The 16603-nt window shown below is 31.4% G+C and overlaps 2 protein-coding genes across 2 annotated transcripts; one reads left to right on the top strand and one right to left on the bottom strand.

The window, feature by feature from the left end:
* Positions 1–314: 314 nt before the first annotated feature.
* Positions 315–8289, bottom strand: HELRODRAFT_187936 (hypothetical protein; the record flags this gene model as incomplete). The annotated part of the gene is made up of 20 exons (XM_009011110.1): positions 8083–8289; positions 7777–7854; positions 7391–7503; positions 7067–7144; positions 6826–6939; positions 6611–6727; positions 6107–6145; positions 5365–5499; positions 5245–5277; positions 4823–5079; positions 4535–4709; positions 4387–4468; positions 3840–4228; positions 3426–3627; positions 2697–2918; positions 2320–2612; positions 2099–2169; positions 1800–1915; positions 1502–1593; positions 315–548 (listed from the first exon to the last, which is right to left on the bottom strand). Exons 1-20 carry the CDS (start codon positions 8177–8179, stop codon positions 315–317), a joined length of 2937 nt encoding a protein of 978 aa, XP_009009358.1. The 5' UTR covers positions 8180–8289.
* A 1175-nt stretch (positions 8290–9464) lies between these two features.
* On the top strand, positions 9465–12939 carry HELRODRAFT_159211 (hypothetical protein; the record flags this gene model as incomplete). The annotated part of the gene is made up of 3 exons (XM_009011109.1): positions 9465–9586; positions 11746–11935; positions 12838–12939. 3 exons carry the CDS (start codon positions 9465–9467, stop codon positions 12937–12939), a joined length of 414 nt encoding a protein of 137 aa, XP_009009357.1.
* Positions 12940–16603: the final 3664 nt, after the last annotated feature.

Here is a 16603-nt window from a genome sequence, read left to right as displayed (position 1 = left end):
AATATTATTATTATTATAGTGAAGAATACAAAATAAATCATGTAAATCTGTTTGTATAATATGAATTTTTTCCGATCATTAACAAGCTAAGGTAAAAAATGATTTTTATTGAACCCACAAACGCCCACAGATGTAAAATTTTACTTCTTTTTAAAATTTTACAATCACTTTTCATTATGAAATGGGGATGATAGGGCAAAATTTATTTTAGCAGGTCATAATTTTGCAACCTTGTTAATTGATTAATTCGTGCATTGCCGGCAAAAACGAGCAAGTACACCAGACATAAGAATACAATCATTTTAAATAGTAAATCATGAACGCAAAAAAGTACACATGCCATTAAGGTGATCAGTGTTTGCAATGAAATCCGCATGTGGAGCTGTTGCAACCGCAGCAGCTGGCGTCTCTTGCTTCTTCTTGTTGCTGATGAGCATGTGTCCGAGATCAAAGATGACGATGGTGGCGTGTGGGTCGGTAAAGTTTCTGGGCAGGATGATGTGCGGAGCAAACATGTCCACATCCAACAACCAGCTCGTCGAATTCGACTGTTTATGAAAGAATTAATGAAAATAAAATTAAATCATTGAAAATATTTAAGAGCCATCAATGCTTGAAAATAAATTCAACTTTTTTCAAAACTATATTAAAAGCAAAGAATCATGTTTTTTGAAGCCTCTCTTAGTTTAAACGGCAATGTCTTTAATCGTTATTAGGCGCGTGTATATATTTAATGGAAAGAAATTTCCATTTGTTTAGAAATTGTCCAAGCTTTGAGTCCTGGACAATTTCCAAAGAAAAGGAAAAAAGATTAACGCTGCTGAAATGTGGTTGTTGAGAAGAATTATAAAAATTAGTTGGACATTTCATACTTCGAATGAGGAAATTACCACAGATAATCCGACGGGGGCAACTAAAGTTTTTTGGTCACATCATGCAGAAGGAAAGAATGGAAAATCTAACAACTACTGGAAAGATTGCAGGGAAAAGAGATGGCAGTCAACAACGAATAACATTCGTGAAGTCCTTGTGTCGTTTGTTGAATATCACCACATTTCTACTACTGCAAAGTGTTAAAGATCGGGTTTCGTGGAGGTCGATGGTCGCCAATGTCCTGAAAGGATAAGGCATAAGAAAGAAGAAGATATATTTGATATAATAAACTTAAGTTGGACAAGAACTCTAGATATTTTAGAGCTGCGGAATAAAAAAATAGCAACAAGAAACGTTTTTTAATCCGTAACAATACTGTAGATGTATAAAAAAATTAAAAAAATTGGAAAGATAAAAAAGCCTAAGTGCTGAATCATAAAATGAAAAGTAGAATCAAGCTAGCGTTCGTAACAGACTCTATAGTATAATAATAATTCTTTTTTCAATTAAAGAACAACTATGCTATAACGAAAATATTAAAAATCGGCAGATACAATTTACATACAAAAATGTTCAGTCAACAACAATTAATATAAATGACTAGTTGATTGAGTTGAGAGTAAGTGACCTGGACATTTCCTTCAAGAACGGCATCAATCGTTTGTTGAAGCTCCCTCTTTGTCTGTTTCTTGAACACTTCATACTTACGTTTGGCCAATGCTGGTGGATAAATTTTTTCATAATTAAAACAAAATCATCATTAATATTCATTTATTAAATAAATAAAAAAAAACAAAATAAGTAAAATTTAAAAAAAACTAAATTATTAACATAAATAAATAAATTTAAATGAATAAAATTATTTAAATAGAAAAAATTATCAACAGGGAAAAATGAATTGCAGAAGGAAATATGGGAAGAAGAACCTGTGATATCAAGTTGAAAGTTGGCCGGATCCTGAGGTAGGGTTAATGTCTCCTTAATCTTCTCTATGAATGTTGGGTTGTAGACTATGTCCAAGGGTTGCGAAGATATGGAAAGTCTGGTGAAAATGTTATTCGGAGAAATTTTAATAAAGAAAAATGTGTAAATCAAATTAAAATAACAAATAACATTTTGCCATATTCTTTTAAAAAAAAATTAAAGATATAATTTTTTATATAATTTTAAATGTCTTCTAGAGAATATTATGAAAGCATAGATTTTTGTAACAAAATCGCCTCACTTGTATGAAGCTTTTGTAAAAAATGGATTCTTCTCCAGGCAAAATTTGAAAAGTTTTTTGATTTCTGAATTCTAGAAAGAAATTAAAAAAAGATAATTATATTTAAATTTTTGATATTTCAATTAGTGAAAGTTCCAGTAAAAACTAAAATCTATTTGGTAACAGTAAAAATACACAGAATCAAACAAAACATAAAATGAATAATTCAAAGTCAAACTGACATTTCGATTTTCATCATCATGACTTCTACGTGAATTGATAATTTTTTCAGAAAACGATGAAATGAGAGTTGGTCTAATGGAGTCAGTGGTGTGCTGGTCATGCAATGTTAGGTTGGACATTTCAATTCCAAACATCCACCCGTCTACTCTGGTTCTCGACTCAAACTTCATTTCAATCTCCTTGCATTCCAACAACAATAAGTCACTCAGAACATGTTTTCGACCTTTTCTCGAGTTAAACGTTGGTTTCAAAAGTATAGTTTCATTGAGAGGTTGTCCAGTTGGCAACGAATCTAGAGTATTATAAATATATTTCAACGTATAAAACCTGTCCAATAAAGTGTTTTTCAAAAAATTTAATGTAGTACATTCATTACCTTCGCAAATGGTAGTTTGTGCATCGTCAGCTTTGTCAATGTCAGTAGAGCCAATGTTAATGTAATCCACACCGTGCTCGTCAGCGTCTACGTCCTTTTTTATTGATTTTAAATTCAATGATCCACTGTTAAGCTTAAAGTTGACTCGAAGAAAAACAACATCCATCAGCATCAATGAGTTCTCTGTTTCCCGTGCGTCAAACATCATCTGCAGGTCTTCATCTGAAATTTTGAGCGAAGCATAACACAGGATAATCAATATTATATAATGCTGACAAATGTTACACAAACTCACAAACTTAAAATTTCAATTTTTTTAGCTTTTGTTTTCATGGATAAATTACATGATGATCTCTTTCAAGTTCTGTCCAGGCAAGACTCTAAAACTAAGAATCTTTGAGTGTGTACATACGTGTACAATGCACTTACATGCACATATAAAGCATATACACTAGGCAAAACAACATATGTTTTGAGGTTTGAATAACTATTGTGAAACAAACAAAATAATTAGATGTAATTAAATGTAAATAATAAACAAAAAATATAATAAAATTTGATCTAAAACAATAGATTTTCAACAATTAACAAAATTTAAATATTAACTAATATGTTTTATATTTAAGAAAAATGAATAGAATAGCTCAAGAACATAGCTGTGTTTACAACAAAACAAAATTATGTAACAGTTTTTATTGACATATAATAAAATTTGACAAAACAACAGACCGAATTCAGATTTAAGAAGATGGTTAGGAGCGCTTGTGTTCAAACACTGCTGACCAGGTTTTCCATTGCTGTTGTTGCTGTCATTGTCCTCGATAGAAGCTTGCTGAGCACCATCCAGGTCATCCAAACTGTCGGGCTGTTCCTTGCTGGCGACAGGTGCAGTTGAAGGGTCTGACAATGGAATGCCAACCTGCAGAGCTTTCTAGAAAACATGAAAAAAATGACTAGCAACAAAAATATTTCATTCCAAAAATATTAATAATGATTATTACTGCTGATAAAGTGTAAACAATAATGTTGCAAGAATATGTATTATAAGAGCCCAGCTAATCAAGCAAATGAACCTGATCTACTGAGGAATCATTTGCAGGCTGGCTGTTGTAACCAGTGTACCAACCACCCCAACCTGGGAACCATCTTTGCAAAATACCCTGTGGTGCAGCAGGTAATGCTGGTGGTGCTTCGTTTTGCGGTGATGTCGTTGAAGTAGCTGTTGGTGAGGTTGCTGAAGCAGTTGTTGATGGCGTTGTTGTTGATGACGTTGTTGATGTTTGTGTCAATGTTGCAGCAGATGTGGTTGTTAATACTGCAAGTGTAGAAGAAAGTGTGAGCGGGGGAGCAGATGTTGTGGCCGGTGCTGTAGCAGCAGGTGGTGACGAAACTGGCGGTGGTGGCGCAGTTGTTGGTGACGAAATAGGTGGTGAAGATGGTGTCGCAGGTGCTGAAGATGACAGTGTAGTAGAAGTTGTTGTTGTCGTTGAATTCAATGGTGCCTGATTGAGCTTGATTTTTGCAAGGGCAATCTTCGCAAAGTAAAAATCATTTGTGATTTAACATATATAATACTTACAAGTGGCATTCTAAATTCATGGCATACGCATATAAATATTCACATTCAAATGTAAATGCATGAATTCAAAAAAACAAACGAAATTGTTGAGACGTACTTGTTTTTCCTTACCCAACAATTCTTCAGTAACAATGGACCTCAATATTCTTAATTCTTCTAGTGCTGTTTCTGCTTCAAACTCATCCATAAAATCCTTAAAAAAATTTAATTTTTAGAAAAATACACATTTTTCTTTATTGATAAATATACTGAAACAAACTTTGTCTATTTTGACCACATATTTTGGACCAAGTGTCAACCAACTTCTGTATGCTTTCACATACAAAACGTTGGTCCTTGCTCTCTTCAACATGAACTCCTTCTTGAACCTCTTGTTCCTCTCCTTAACCTCATTCATGGTAACGTTTAGTGCAAATTTCCACAACACCTCACTTCTGTGTGTTGAAAAGAATAGCAATCATCAATTGAAATATTTAAAAATTTCAATTTAACAAATTTAATTTAAAACTGAATGTAGATTAAGAATATTTAAAAAAAATCAAAATACTTTTTCCAATTTGTTCCATCCTGTGTGAGAGGTTTGAACTTGCGGTACTTGTTAGCCTTGCAGACCATGTCATAGGCCTTCATAGCTGTGTGCATCTGTCTGAACTGACCCTCGTGCAGGGACACGGGCAAGTTGTCCAGTGTGACATCCAGCCAGATCCTTGGAGTGTGTCTGCTTCTGAGAGGCAGTGATGACGTGCCGCGTTGGAACTTGGTAAAACAACTCACCGGCTCCAAAACGTACGCACATGCATCCGACTTGAAGGGATAAAAAAAAAGAGTCCTTAATTTAACTGTCCAAATTCTGCACGACTGCATATTTCCTTATTACATGGACAACAAATCACATAGTCTTAAAATACTAAAAAAAATAAACAGTATTATTTGCAGTTGAAATGTAGTATCAAAAATAAAAAGTTATACCTGCATAAATTCATTCTGCTTCTTGAAGAACTCCTGAAAAATTGAAATATTATAAAATTATAAAAAAAGAAACATTTTGGAGCTCTAAAGGAACAAAAAAGTATAATAAAATCCACTAACAATGAAACTGTTTTTGTCTACGGTTTCCATTTGTTCAAAAAGCTGAGCTCTGCAATCCCAATAGAAGGCAAATTCATTCAAATCAACAATTTTATGAAGGATGCTATCCAAGCCTCGGTAGTTGAATCCAGGTAACTGCAAGGGCAATGAGCAAATAAACTTGAATAAATTAATTATCATTCTAAAGTAAGATCAATTTGATAAACATATTTTCATACATATGCATTAATAGAAATAGAAACCACTCACCTATAAAGGTAAGAAGAAATAAATTTGGCAACATTGGTTTTTTTTGCAGATTGCGAAAGAAAAATGGTCAAGTTTGACAATAGTATAAAAAAGTAGTTCAATGTCCATCCAGGTTGGTCTACGCCAAGATTTGAAACTATTAACTGAAGTAATAGAAAAAATTATTACAGAGAAAGAGGTCTTAAGTGGACTGCCATGAAAAATGTTTAGCGCTAACAACATGGTGCTTATGACAAAAAATGAAATAGAGATGAACAAAAAGTTGTTGAAATGGAGAAAAAAGGCTATGAAAAAAGACATAGTAGGATCAGGAAAACAAAAGTTATGTAAAAAAAACAAGGACCAGAATAATTTAGAAAACATTTTTCTGCAGTCTCTGGTAAAGTGGTAAGAGGGAACTTATTGCCAAATTCAAAATGAGATTAGTGAGCATATAAATAAAGCTGAGGTTTGCAAGGAAATCTTGAAAATGCCCTTCAATCTGTTAACTGACTTTGCAAGGGGGTAGTGGACAGTACAGAATGGGATGTGGCTGCAGAGGTACACACACAGTGAAACATGGGTTTAAAACTGCTTCTGCTTATTAGACGGTGTGTTGAACAAAGAAGTGTCTCAATAGAGCAATAACTGTTTGGTGTATGGATGTAAAACAGGAAAAATCGATCTGTAAAAGAACCTAGAAAGAACAAAACAGCCAACATTACAAAAGACCAAATACAAATGTTACAAAGTATAAAGAGAGTTTCCCTGAAAAATGGTATCAGCAATGAAGATTTTCAAAAAAGACTTGGATGGATGAATTAGCAGTTGTGATTAGGAGTGCCAGAATGAAATGACTTAATCCAACAGAAACATAATGATGATTGGGAAAAAATTTGATATTAGAAAGAGAAAAAGTTACTCAACTCAGAACATGCACAAATTAATTCTGACAAGGATGATGATGTCATTTTTCACGATATTCCAAAAAAAATTAAAAAAAATTAGATAAACAAACCCAATTGGAGTCAGCACTCTGAGCAGAGATGGAATTAATGGTGACGCCACATGCAAATGTGTGGTATGGAATACTGACATCATCCTCATAACGAATGTGTACATTTTTCACTTGCAGCTGATATGAAAAAATAATGAAAACATAGTCATCAATTTTAATCAAACCACCATTGCTGATATAAACAAACATAAATAAACTTGAATCGCTACACCTACTTGAAAATTGTCAATGATGTTAGTTATGAACGAAGTGCCGTACGACCACCAAGACAACCACGATGATGATGAGGAGGAGGAAGAAGCACTTTGCTGAATATAGTCCTTTTGAAGCTGTTTCAAGATTAAGTTGTTTTCAATTGAGTTTTCTGAACTCTCAATAAATTAAGTCTCTTGAAATTTAAAAATCAAGACAGAAAAAATATATTTTGAATTGTAAAATGTTCTATTTCATGGAAACCTTGAAATTTTCATCAAATTCTGCAAGTAGTATCTTCTTCTTTTCAGCAAATAACTTTTCCTCAGCTTCAGAATTGTACTACAGAAGTTCAACAAATATTACTTACTTAGTGAATGAAATTAGATTAAAAAATTTTCAAATAAATTATAATAACTTTAAAATACCTATTAAAATGTTTAATAATTTTCAACAATGTTTCAATATACAACAAATATAAAATTTGAACAGACAAATTTTTTTGAAGCAAAATATAAAAAGAAGATAAACTTCATAAAAAAATATTGCAATCTTCTAAAAAAAAACTACAAGAAATAAACTGCCAACCACATCATTAGTATCAGGACCAGCAATGAGGAATAAGTCTTCAATTGTTACCACCCATTGTTCACTTTTCAAGCGTCTTACAGGAATCTGCAACTTAATTCTGCCAATCAAACCTGAGTGCAAACAAACAAATTAACTTAATAAAATTTGAAACAAAACACATAATAATTATGTCATAATTATATAAATAAAAATTAATATAATTTATTTAATAATCATTGTTAAAATAACAGTATGGTGTATTTAACAAACACCAAATTCCAATATAAGCAAGAGGGCTTTAAATTTATATTTATATCCAAATTTATAATTATAATAATATAATTTATAATATAATTGAAAAATTAATTTTTTAATTAATAATTGTTAGATTGAAAATTGATTACCTGATTTGACAACAAATGGAAATCCAAGATTCTTAAGAGCAGATTTCTTAAGAGGTAAATTTTCCAATTCAACATTTCCTTCCAATTTAAATTTCAAGAAGTTTAAAATATAAGTTTTCAACAAGTCTAAAGAAAACTAAACTAAATCTATTTATTATAATTTGTTCTAGAACTTTTAGTAAAGTACAAAATGAATTATTAATTAAATACCCTATTAGATAATTATAATATAACTTAATAGTCTTAATTTAATTTAAAAAAACATGTTATTTTAATAAACAGCTTGCAAACTTAAGAAAAATGTACCTTGGAAAATACCAACGCTTAGCTGGTCAGTATTTAAATTTTCTACATATTCACCAAGATATGTATTCAAGACCCATGCTATTAATCCTTCCAACATTACAATCTAATCATTTCGTAACAGTTTCTACAAATTTAACACTTCATTCGCCTAACTTATTTATTTATTCAATATTTATCTTCCCGAAATTCCCAGGCACAAAACTGCAAGTAAACTTCAGCAAACAATAACAAACAAAAGTGAAATGAATAAATAGGTGGTTAAACTAACTGTCCAACGGGGTAATGAGAGAAATGTTTGTTCTTCATACTACAGCTCACAACACACAGAGCTCTAAGACTTGATTTTTAGATGACGCCACTGACGCACCTGGCTAAAATATTAAATGAATTTTTTGAGAAATATGAAATGACAGAATTAGAGTTTAAAGGTCTATTACATTCTTCTTAGGTTCAGAGAAATCAACAACATACAAAAATCTTTAATGAATCCATGCTAAACGATGCATCACACACGAAGCATGTGATAGGCGAGGATCGTTTTGTCATTTTCAAACCTGGCCATGCAAACACTGCAAAACAGCAAACAGCACCAGGCAACCTCAACCACTAGACCATCACGCCGCCCAAGCTGATCTATTACCGCCATAAATATTCACAAAATGGTTGAAAAGTGATAAAAAAAGTGGCTACTTAAGATTGGGAAAGTTATGAAGGGTGGCGTTATGGCCTAGTAGTTAAAGTCGCCAGGTGCTGTTTCGCAGTGCGTGAAGTAACTGCAAATGTTCGATCGAATATGACAATCACATGCTTTGTGGGTGATGCGCCGTTTAGCAGGTATTCATTTGCTTTGTTCGTGTGTTGTGTCGTGTGTCCTCTGGACCTAAAAATGTACACTTTGGTTAATGTATATGGATTAAATTGTTGACGCTAGATAAACTCCTTAACTTTAACCTTTAACTATTTTTAAACTCAGATTTACAGAGAATGTCGATCTACTGGTGCCGAGTGCATATGGTTTACAAAAGTTGTTTGACATGACACATAAGAGCGGTGGGATTGCATGTTAAGAAAACAAAATAAAATGATAATTTAAAAGATAAAGCCTGTAAAATTTCAAATAAATTAAAAAATAGAATATGTCTACCAGCTCGTTTACTTGGGCAGTTTCATTTAGCGACAACAGTTGATTAAAGTACCTTAAACAAAGAAATAAATGATTCTTTATTGCATATAGACTTCTAGCCCCGATGAAGAAAATTTGGAAATATGGCAATACATCTATCAACAAAAGAACATTGTCTGGGTTTTTTTTATATTTACACTGAGGTTGGCAAACTCCAAATTGGCAATAACTTTAATTGGTAACCGCCAGGTTACCTAGCATGGAAAAAAATTTTAATCAGCTCAAAGATACGGTTTTTGTCATCCCAGCAAAAAATGATCAATACATAAACATAAAACTTCTAAAGTTCTCACATTTTGTCAAAACCTGTCACTGCCCCCAGTAAGACTTCAACACCCACAAGGGGGCGCTATCGTCCATTTTGAGAAACAAAGTTGTGCTCTAGGAAGCAAGGTCTCTTGGTATATAATAATCGAGCACACGATTTTGGTTGAGTTGAGAGTTATCTTTGTTAGTTAAGAGTAAGTTATCTCTTTTAAATTTTATTATTATTATTAATTTTTTCTTTTAGTTTTGTTATTTTTTTAAAGAAAATACATTTGATTACAATTAGTTAAAACAATTAAAACAATAAATTAATATTAACAATAATGAGTGAGTCGTTTCTCTTTCGATTTCGATTATTAAACTTTTCAATATTTTGAACACTAAATAATACTCAATACACCTAAGTCGCCAATTAAAATCATCTCTCATTATTTTATGTACGTGAACAATGTCGAGTTATTAACGTTGAGCGAGCGAGTTTACAAAAACAGAAAGAATCTCCTCAAGAACAAACTATGTTGTTCGTTCAGTAACCGTCGTAAAACGGTAAAGAGCGAGCAATATAACAGTATGTATGTTTTTAACTTATGTATATATGTGTTTGTGTTTTGTGTATGTGTGTACGCTTGAATTATTATAGAACTTTCTAAATAAAAAACTGAAAAAGCGCATCTCACGAACGGCATTTAGTGAGAAGCCCCCTCGCCACGTCAAGGCAGCCGTTCATGAGGGAGATAAAAAATGTGCACGCGTCTCAAATTAGTTATATAAATAATCCTATCTAACTATTTAGTTGCCTTAGCTAATGACGTCTAAGCTTTAACTTACCTATTCATTACATTACAGCCCTAGCTTACCTAAAAATTAAAAAAACTGTGTGTATAATACGCTGATGCGTGTAATGTGGGTGCAAGAAAAAATAGAAGCGATAAACTTACGCGCCCACCTATTGAACTACATTAGTGTTGGATGTTTTCTATCTATCCTACCTACAATTAAAATTATCCCTATCTAACTTACTATATAGTAAGCTAATGTAAAGTGTGTGTATGAGTATTTGTGCTGAATGACGCATCTCAAATAAATAAAAATAAAAATGTTAAAATAGAAAGAAAGATTAAGACGTAGAGAGTAAGACATGCATGAATAAAAATATATAACACAATCATTAAATAAAAATTCCACTAAAACCAGGAACTACTGAATATAAATTAATCTCACCAATTTGTGTTTAACTAACTTAACTAAGACTTAGAATAGTAAAACAACATAAAATACTACCACACAAACAAACATGATGTATGTATATATGTATGTATGAGCAACCGTTAAAGAACCCACCTAAAATAAAAACATACAACATACAAACACAAACCACAGACACAAACTCTATATAACTTTATATAGCCGCTCAACTCTATATAACTCCATATAAATGCTTGTTTGTATTACACGTATGTATGTATGCATGTATGTATGTTTTTGTATGTTTGTGTGTTGTACCGTTGTTTGTATGTTTGTGTACGTTATATTTGCATGTGCGTACGTACAAATATTAATGTAGCCAAGGTTTGAGAGTATTTGCGCTAAAAAATGCAACCAATAAAAAGATAGAAAACTGCATTTTAAGAAAACAAACAAGTGAAGAAGAAGCACTTATTTGAACGGCATTTAATGAGAATCCCCCTCGCCGCGTCAAGGCAGCCGTTCATGTGGGGGTTAATAATAAAACGATAGTCTAGAAATAATAAGTAACGAATACGTCTAGAAATAATAACTTGACTAAAATATAATAAAAATAATATTGTGTTGTCGTGTTTGATTGCTGTTGTTGGTGTTGTGTTGAACAAAAAACAAAACGAAACAATACAAATATAATAGAACGTAAGAATGAAAGGATAGAGTTCCTAACTTACTTATGTTGTCTAAACTAACTCACCTACCTATGTTCAATTAGCTCAACTTACGAATTAATTCTACCTATTTGTACGATTACGAAAAAAAAGTAAAGAAAAGAGGATAAAACATCAAACAAACAAAACAACGAATGTATGTGTGTATGTATGTATGTATGTTAAAACCAAATCATTGACGAATGACACCAAAAGCCAAGCGTCTGACTAAATTTGATTTTATTTGCTATAACGTCACTCAACCCCGTCGGCATTCAACTCCACATTTTCCAACACACAGACGCGCAAAAACCGCTGCAGAATGCACGAGATATTATTCATAGCAAAAAAATATTCCCTACAATCGCCTGACCTAATACTGATATTTTTACAAATCCGATTGAAAAACCCGGAGGTGATACGGTCCATGGGGCCGAGGACCTCGATACAAATCGGTAAAAACTCCATCGAGGGGAGAGCTCCGTCGTACTTTTTGATCTTCTCGTCAGATGTATGTATGTATGTGTGTGTGTGTGTGTGTGTGTGTGTGTGTGTGTGTGTGTGTGTGTGTGTGTGTGTGTGTGTGTGCAAACTCTATATAACCGCGCAATAATAATATCAGTAAAATAAACGAATAAGTCTAGAAATAATAAGTAACAATATAACGAAAATATTGTGTTGATTGTCGTGTTTGATTGCTGTTGTTGGTGTTGTGTTGAACAAAAAACAAAATACAATACAAATAAAATAGAAAGAAAAATGAAATAATAAAGTTCCTAACTTACCTATGTTCACTAAATTAACTCACCTACCTATGTTCAATTAGCTCAACTTACGAATTACTCCTACCTATTTGTACGATTACGAAAAAAAAAGTAAAGAAAAGAGGATAAAACATCAAACAAAACAACGAATGTATGTGTATATGTATGTATGTGTGTAACCGCGCAATAATAAAATCAGTAAAATAAACGAATAGATCTAGAAATAATAAGTAAAAATAAAATTAACGGATACGTCTAGAAATAATAACTTAACTAAAATAAAACGAAAAATAATATAGTGTTGATTGTCGTGTTTGATTGCTGTTGTTGTTGTGTTGAACAAAAAACAAACAAAACAACTTACCTACCAATGTTCAATTAGCTCAACTTACGAATCACTCCTACCTATTTGTACGATTACGAAGAAAAAAGTAAAGAAAAGAGGATAAAACATCAAGCAAACAAAACAACGAATGTACGTATGTGTGTATGTACACATGTGTACGTATGTGTTTATGTATGTGTATGTAAAACTCTATATAACCGCGCAATAATAATATCATTAAAATAAACGAATAATTTTAGAAATAATATGTAACAACGTCTAGAAACAATAAAATAAAATAATGAAATAAAAAAATGAGACCAGGCGCTAAGGGAATGCCACGAAGCGCCTGATCTGACTTCAAAGTGTTCTTGGCTCCTACTTATACCAGTTCCATTCATATATTCTTATCATTTCAATCACTGACATCATTAAAAAACGTTATTTAATGTATATGAAACATTATTACAAGTGTTTAACAACAATATATTAACTTATGCTAAAATGAATTCAACGAACGCCTACGGACTTTCAAATGGGATGGTTCGAGTATATCTAGTTGAATTCAAATTTAATCGAAGTCACTCCTTTTCATATAACATTTGAAAAATGAAAATGTGTATTTCTTTTATTTCTTTCTTTTTATATTTTACTTACAATCAATTCAACCATTCACATTAGTAAAAAGTTTATTGATTTAATGTTAATGATTTTTGATTTTATGTAATACACTAAATACATATTTGACAACAGATCTAATCAAACTTCGAAACATTCTGATTGACAGGTTGGAAATGCTGTTTTTCTTTTTATCTAAACATAATCTGAATAATTATCTTTATACACGGATTCTAAATACTTAATATATATTTATTATATAACTTACTTATAAAACCAACAGTTAATCAGTGTTACACACGTATGTACATATGTATGCACGCGTGCGGTTCAAATTATTCCAAGAGAATTCAAAATAATTTGACACCACACATACATCTTACTTCATTTTAATTGTATAATTTAAAAGTATAAATATAAAAATTTAAATATATTTAATAATTACACAAATCTATCTATCTTTTTGTTTATTTAGTTATGTGTGCATATAATGTTTGGTAGAATTTATTTAATAGGAATCGAATGTAATGTTTATACCGGCTAATTCACTTTCGTACGATTCAACGATTTTTACTATTAAAATGACGTCATTTCCGCCAACGATTTCGCAACAAAGTGTCAATCCTATTTCAATAATTTTTTTGTCGTTGTTTAGAGGAATTATCATTTTTTAAAACTTCAAGGAAATAAATTTTGTTAGGTTAATAATTTAAATGAGATGTAAGAACAATTTTTAACTGCATGATAGCCATTCAAAACGTTCTATTGTTCGGTAATCAGCATATTCCATTCTTATCAAAAAAAATTTCAAATATTATGTGCAAATTTAAATAAATATTCAAACAAATGAATTAATAAATTAACCTACAAACAAACAAACGAACGAACAAACAAACAAATAATGTCACAAAATAGTCACTAAAAAATCAACAAATACACACAAACACACATACACAAACGAAATTTGTAGTAAAGTAAGAAAGGAGCGATTTCACGGTTTCAAGTACACCGGCTTGCACTCACACACCACACACACATACACACACACACACAAACACACACAACACACATACTACCAACGAAACAACCAACGAAACAACCGATCTACCAGCCTAACAGCCAAAGTATCAACCTTTCAACCAACCAACCAAATAACTAAACAAACAAACATACATACAAACAAACAAAAAAATACGCATATGCATGTGTTTTTGAGTATGTAAGTGTATAGCGTGCCTGATATACATATGAAATGAAATAAATGAATCAAGTTTTATTTAAATTAAAATTAAACTGGATAAAAATGTAATTAAATAATAAACAAAAATACAGACAAACAATCAAACAAATTAACTAACAAATCAGCAAACAATACAAACAAACAAGCAGACAGATAAACTAAAAGAAATAGATATGTATTTGTGTGTGTGTGTTTGTGTGTGTGTGTGTGTGTGTGTGTGTGTGTGTGTGTGTGTGTGTGTAATATACACACATGTGATGAAAAAAAAATGAAAATAAAATAAAATATAAAATAGACCAAAATTTTATTTCAAACCATCCGGTTAAAAATTTGAATAGATGAACGAACGAAGTAACCAACGATTGTGTGAATGAATGGATAAACGAATGAATGAACGAACGAACAAATGATTGAACGAATGAACAAAAAACAAATGAATAAACGAATGAATATATATATAAACATATACACAAACATTTACATGTACATTGTACATATATAAATTTCAAAATTATTCAAGTGAGTAAGGAGCGGTGGCAAGTAAATTTGGAATTCATTACGACAAACATGTACACATGTATACAAGTATCTAAAACAATTTTTCTTAATATTAAATTTATTTAATAATTAAATAAAAATATTACTAATTGCGTGTGTACGTTTACGTTATCCGGTGTTCAAACCAAATGAGCCAATCAGGAAGTTAGGGTGACGTTCCTTAATTTCCTTCTAGTGTAGTTAGTATATTGTCGTTAAGAATGTATATTAGTGTTATGCATACATAAAATAAGCTTTTATTGATATGAATGATTGAAATGTTGAGAATGTAGGAATGAAAATGGTATAAATAGGAGCCGAAAAAACGTTGAAGTCAGATCAGATGTCCCTCGGCACTTGGTCGGGGGCGTCTGATCTAATTTTTTTACATTTATTATATTGAATATAATTTATTTATTTTATTTATTCGGATGTCCCTCGGCACATGGTCGGGGGCGTCTGATCTAATTTTTTTACATTTATTATAAAGAATATTACTTATTTATTTTATATATTTATTTATTCGTATGTCCCTCGGCACGTGGTCAGGGGCGTCTCATCTAATTTTTTTACGTTCATTACATAGTTTTTTTCATTGCGCGGTTATATAGAGTTTTATTTGTTGCGCGGTTATATAGAGTTTGCACACACATACATACATACATACAATAATACATGCATACATACATTCGTTGTTTTGTTTGTTTGATGTTTTATCCTCTTTTCTTTACATTTTTCTTCGGAATCTACAAATAGGTAGGATTAATTCATAAGTTGGGCTAATTGAACATAGGTAGGTGAGTTAATTTAATGAAAATAGGTAAGTTAGGACTCTACTTCATTCTTACGTTCTAGTTTATTTGTGTTTTGGTTTGCTTGTTTTATGTTCAACACAACACAACAACAGCAATCAGAAACGACAATCAACACAATATTATTTTCGTTATATTTTAGTTAAATTTCGTAATATTTTATTTTAATTAGGTTATTTCTAGACGTGTTCATTATTTATATTTATTATTTCTAGCCTTGTTCGTTTATTGTTGCGCGGTTATATAAAGTTATATAGAGTTTAATTGCGCGGTTATATAGATTTTGCACACACACAAACACATACATACAATAATACATACATACATACATTTGTTGTTTTGTTTGTTTGATGTTTTATCCTCTTTATTTTTTTCTTCGTAATCGTACAAATAGGTAGGATTAATTCGTAAGTTGAGCTAATTGAACATAGGTAGGTGAATAATTTAGTGAACATAGGTAAGTTAGGGACTCTATCCTTTCATTCTAACTTTCTATTTTATTTGTATTGTTTTTTTTTTTTGTTCAACACAACATAAACAACAGTAATCAAACACGGCGACACAATATTAATATCGGTATATTTTAGTTAAGTTATTTATTATTTCTAGACGTATTCGTTACTTATTATTTCTAGACTATCGTTTTATTATTAACCCCCTCATGAACGGCTGCTTTGACGCGGTGAGGGGGCTTCTCACTAAATGCCGTTCAATTAAATGCTTCTTCTTCACTTGTTTGTTTTCTTAAAAATGCGATTCTCTATCTTTTTCTTGGCTGCATTTTTTAGCGCATATACTTTCAAACATAGGCCACATTAGCGTCTGTACATACGCACATGCAAATAAAATACACAAACATACAAACAACGGTACAACAAAACGC

This window comes from Helobdella robusta (assembly GCF_000326865.2).
Source record: "Helobdella robusta unplaced genomic scaffold HELROscaffold_1, whole genome shotgun sequence".
Lineage (NCBI taxonomy): Eukaryota > Metazoa > Annelida > Clitellata > Rhynchobdellida > Glossiphoniidae > Helobdella > Helobdella robusta.
Note: the sequence above shows the minus strand (reverse complement) of the source record. Positions and strands in the feature narration are given on the sequence as shown.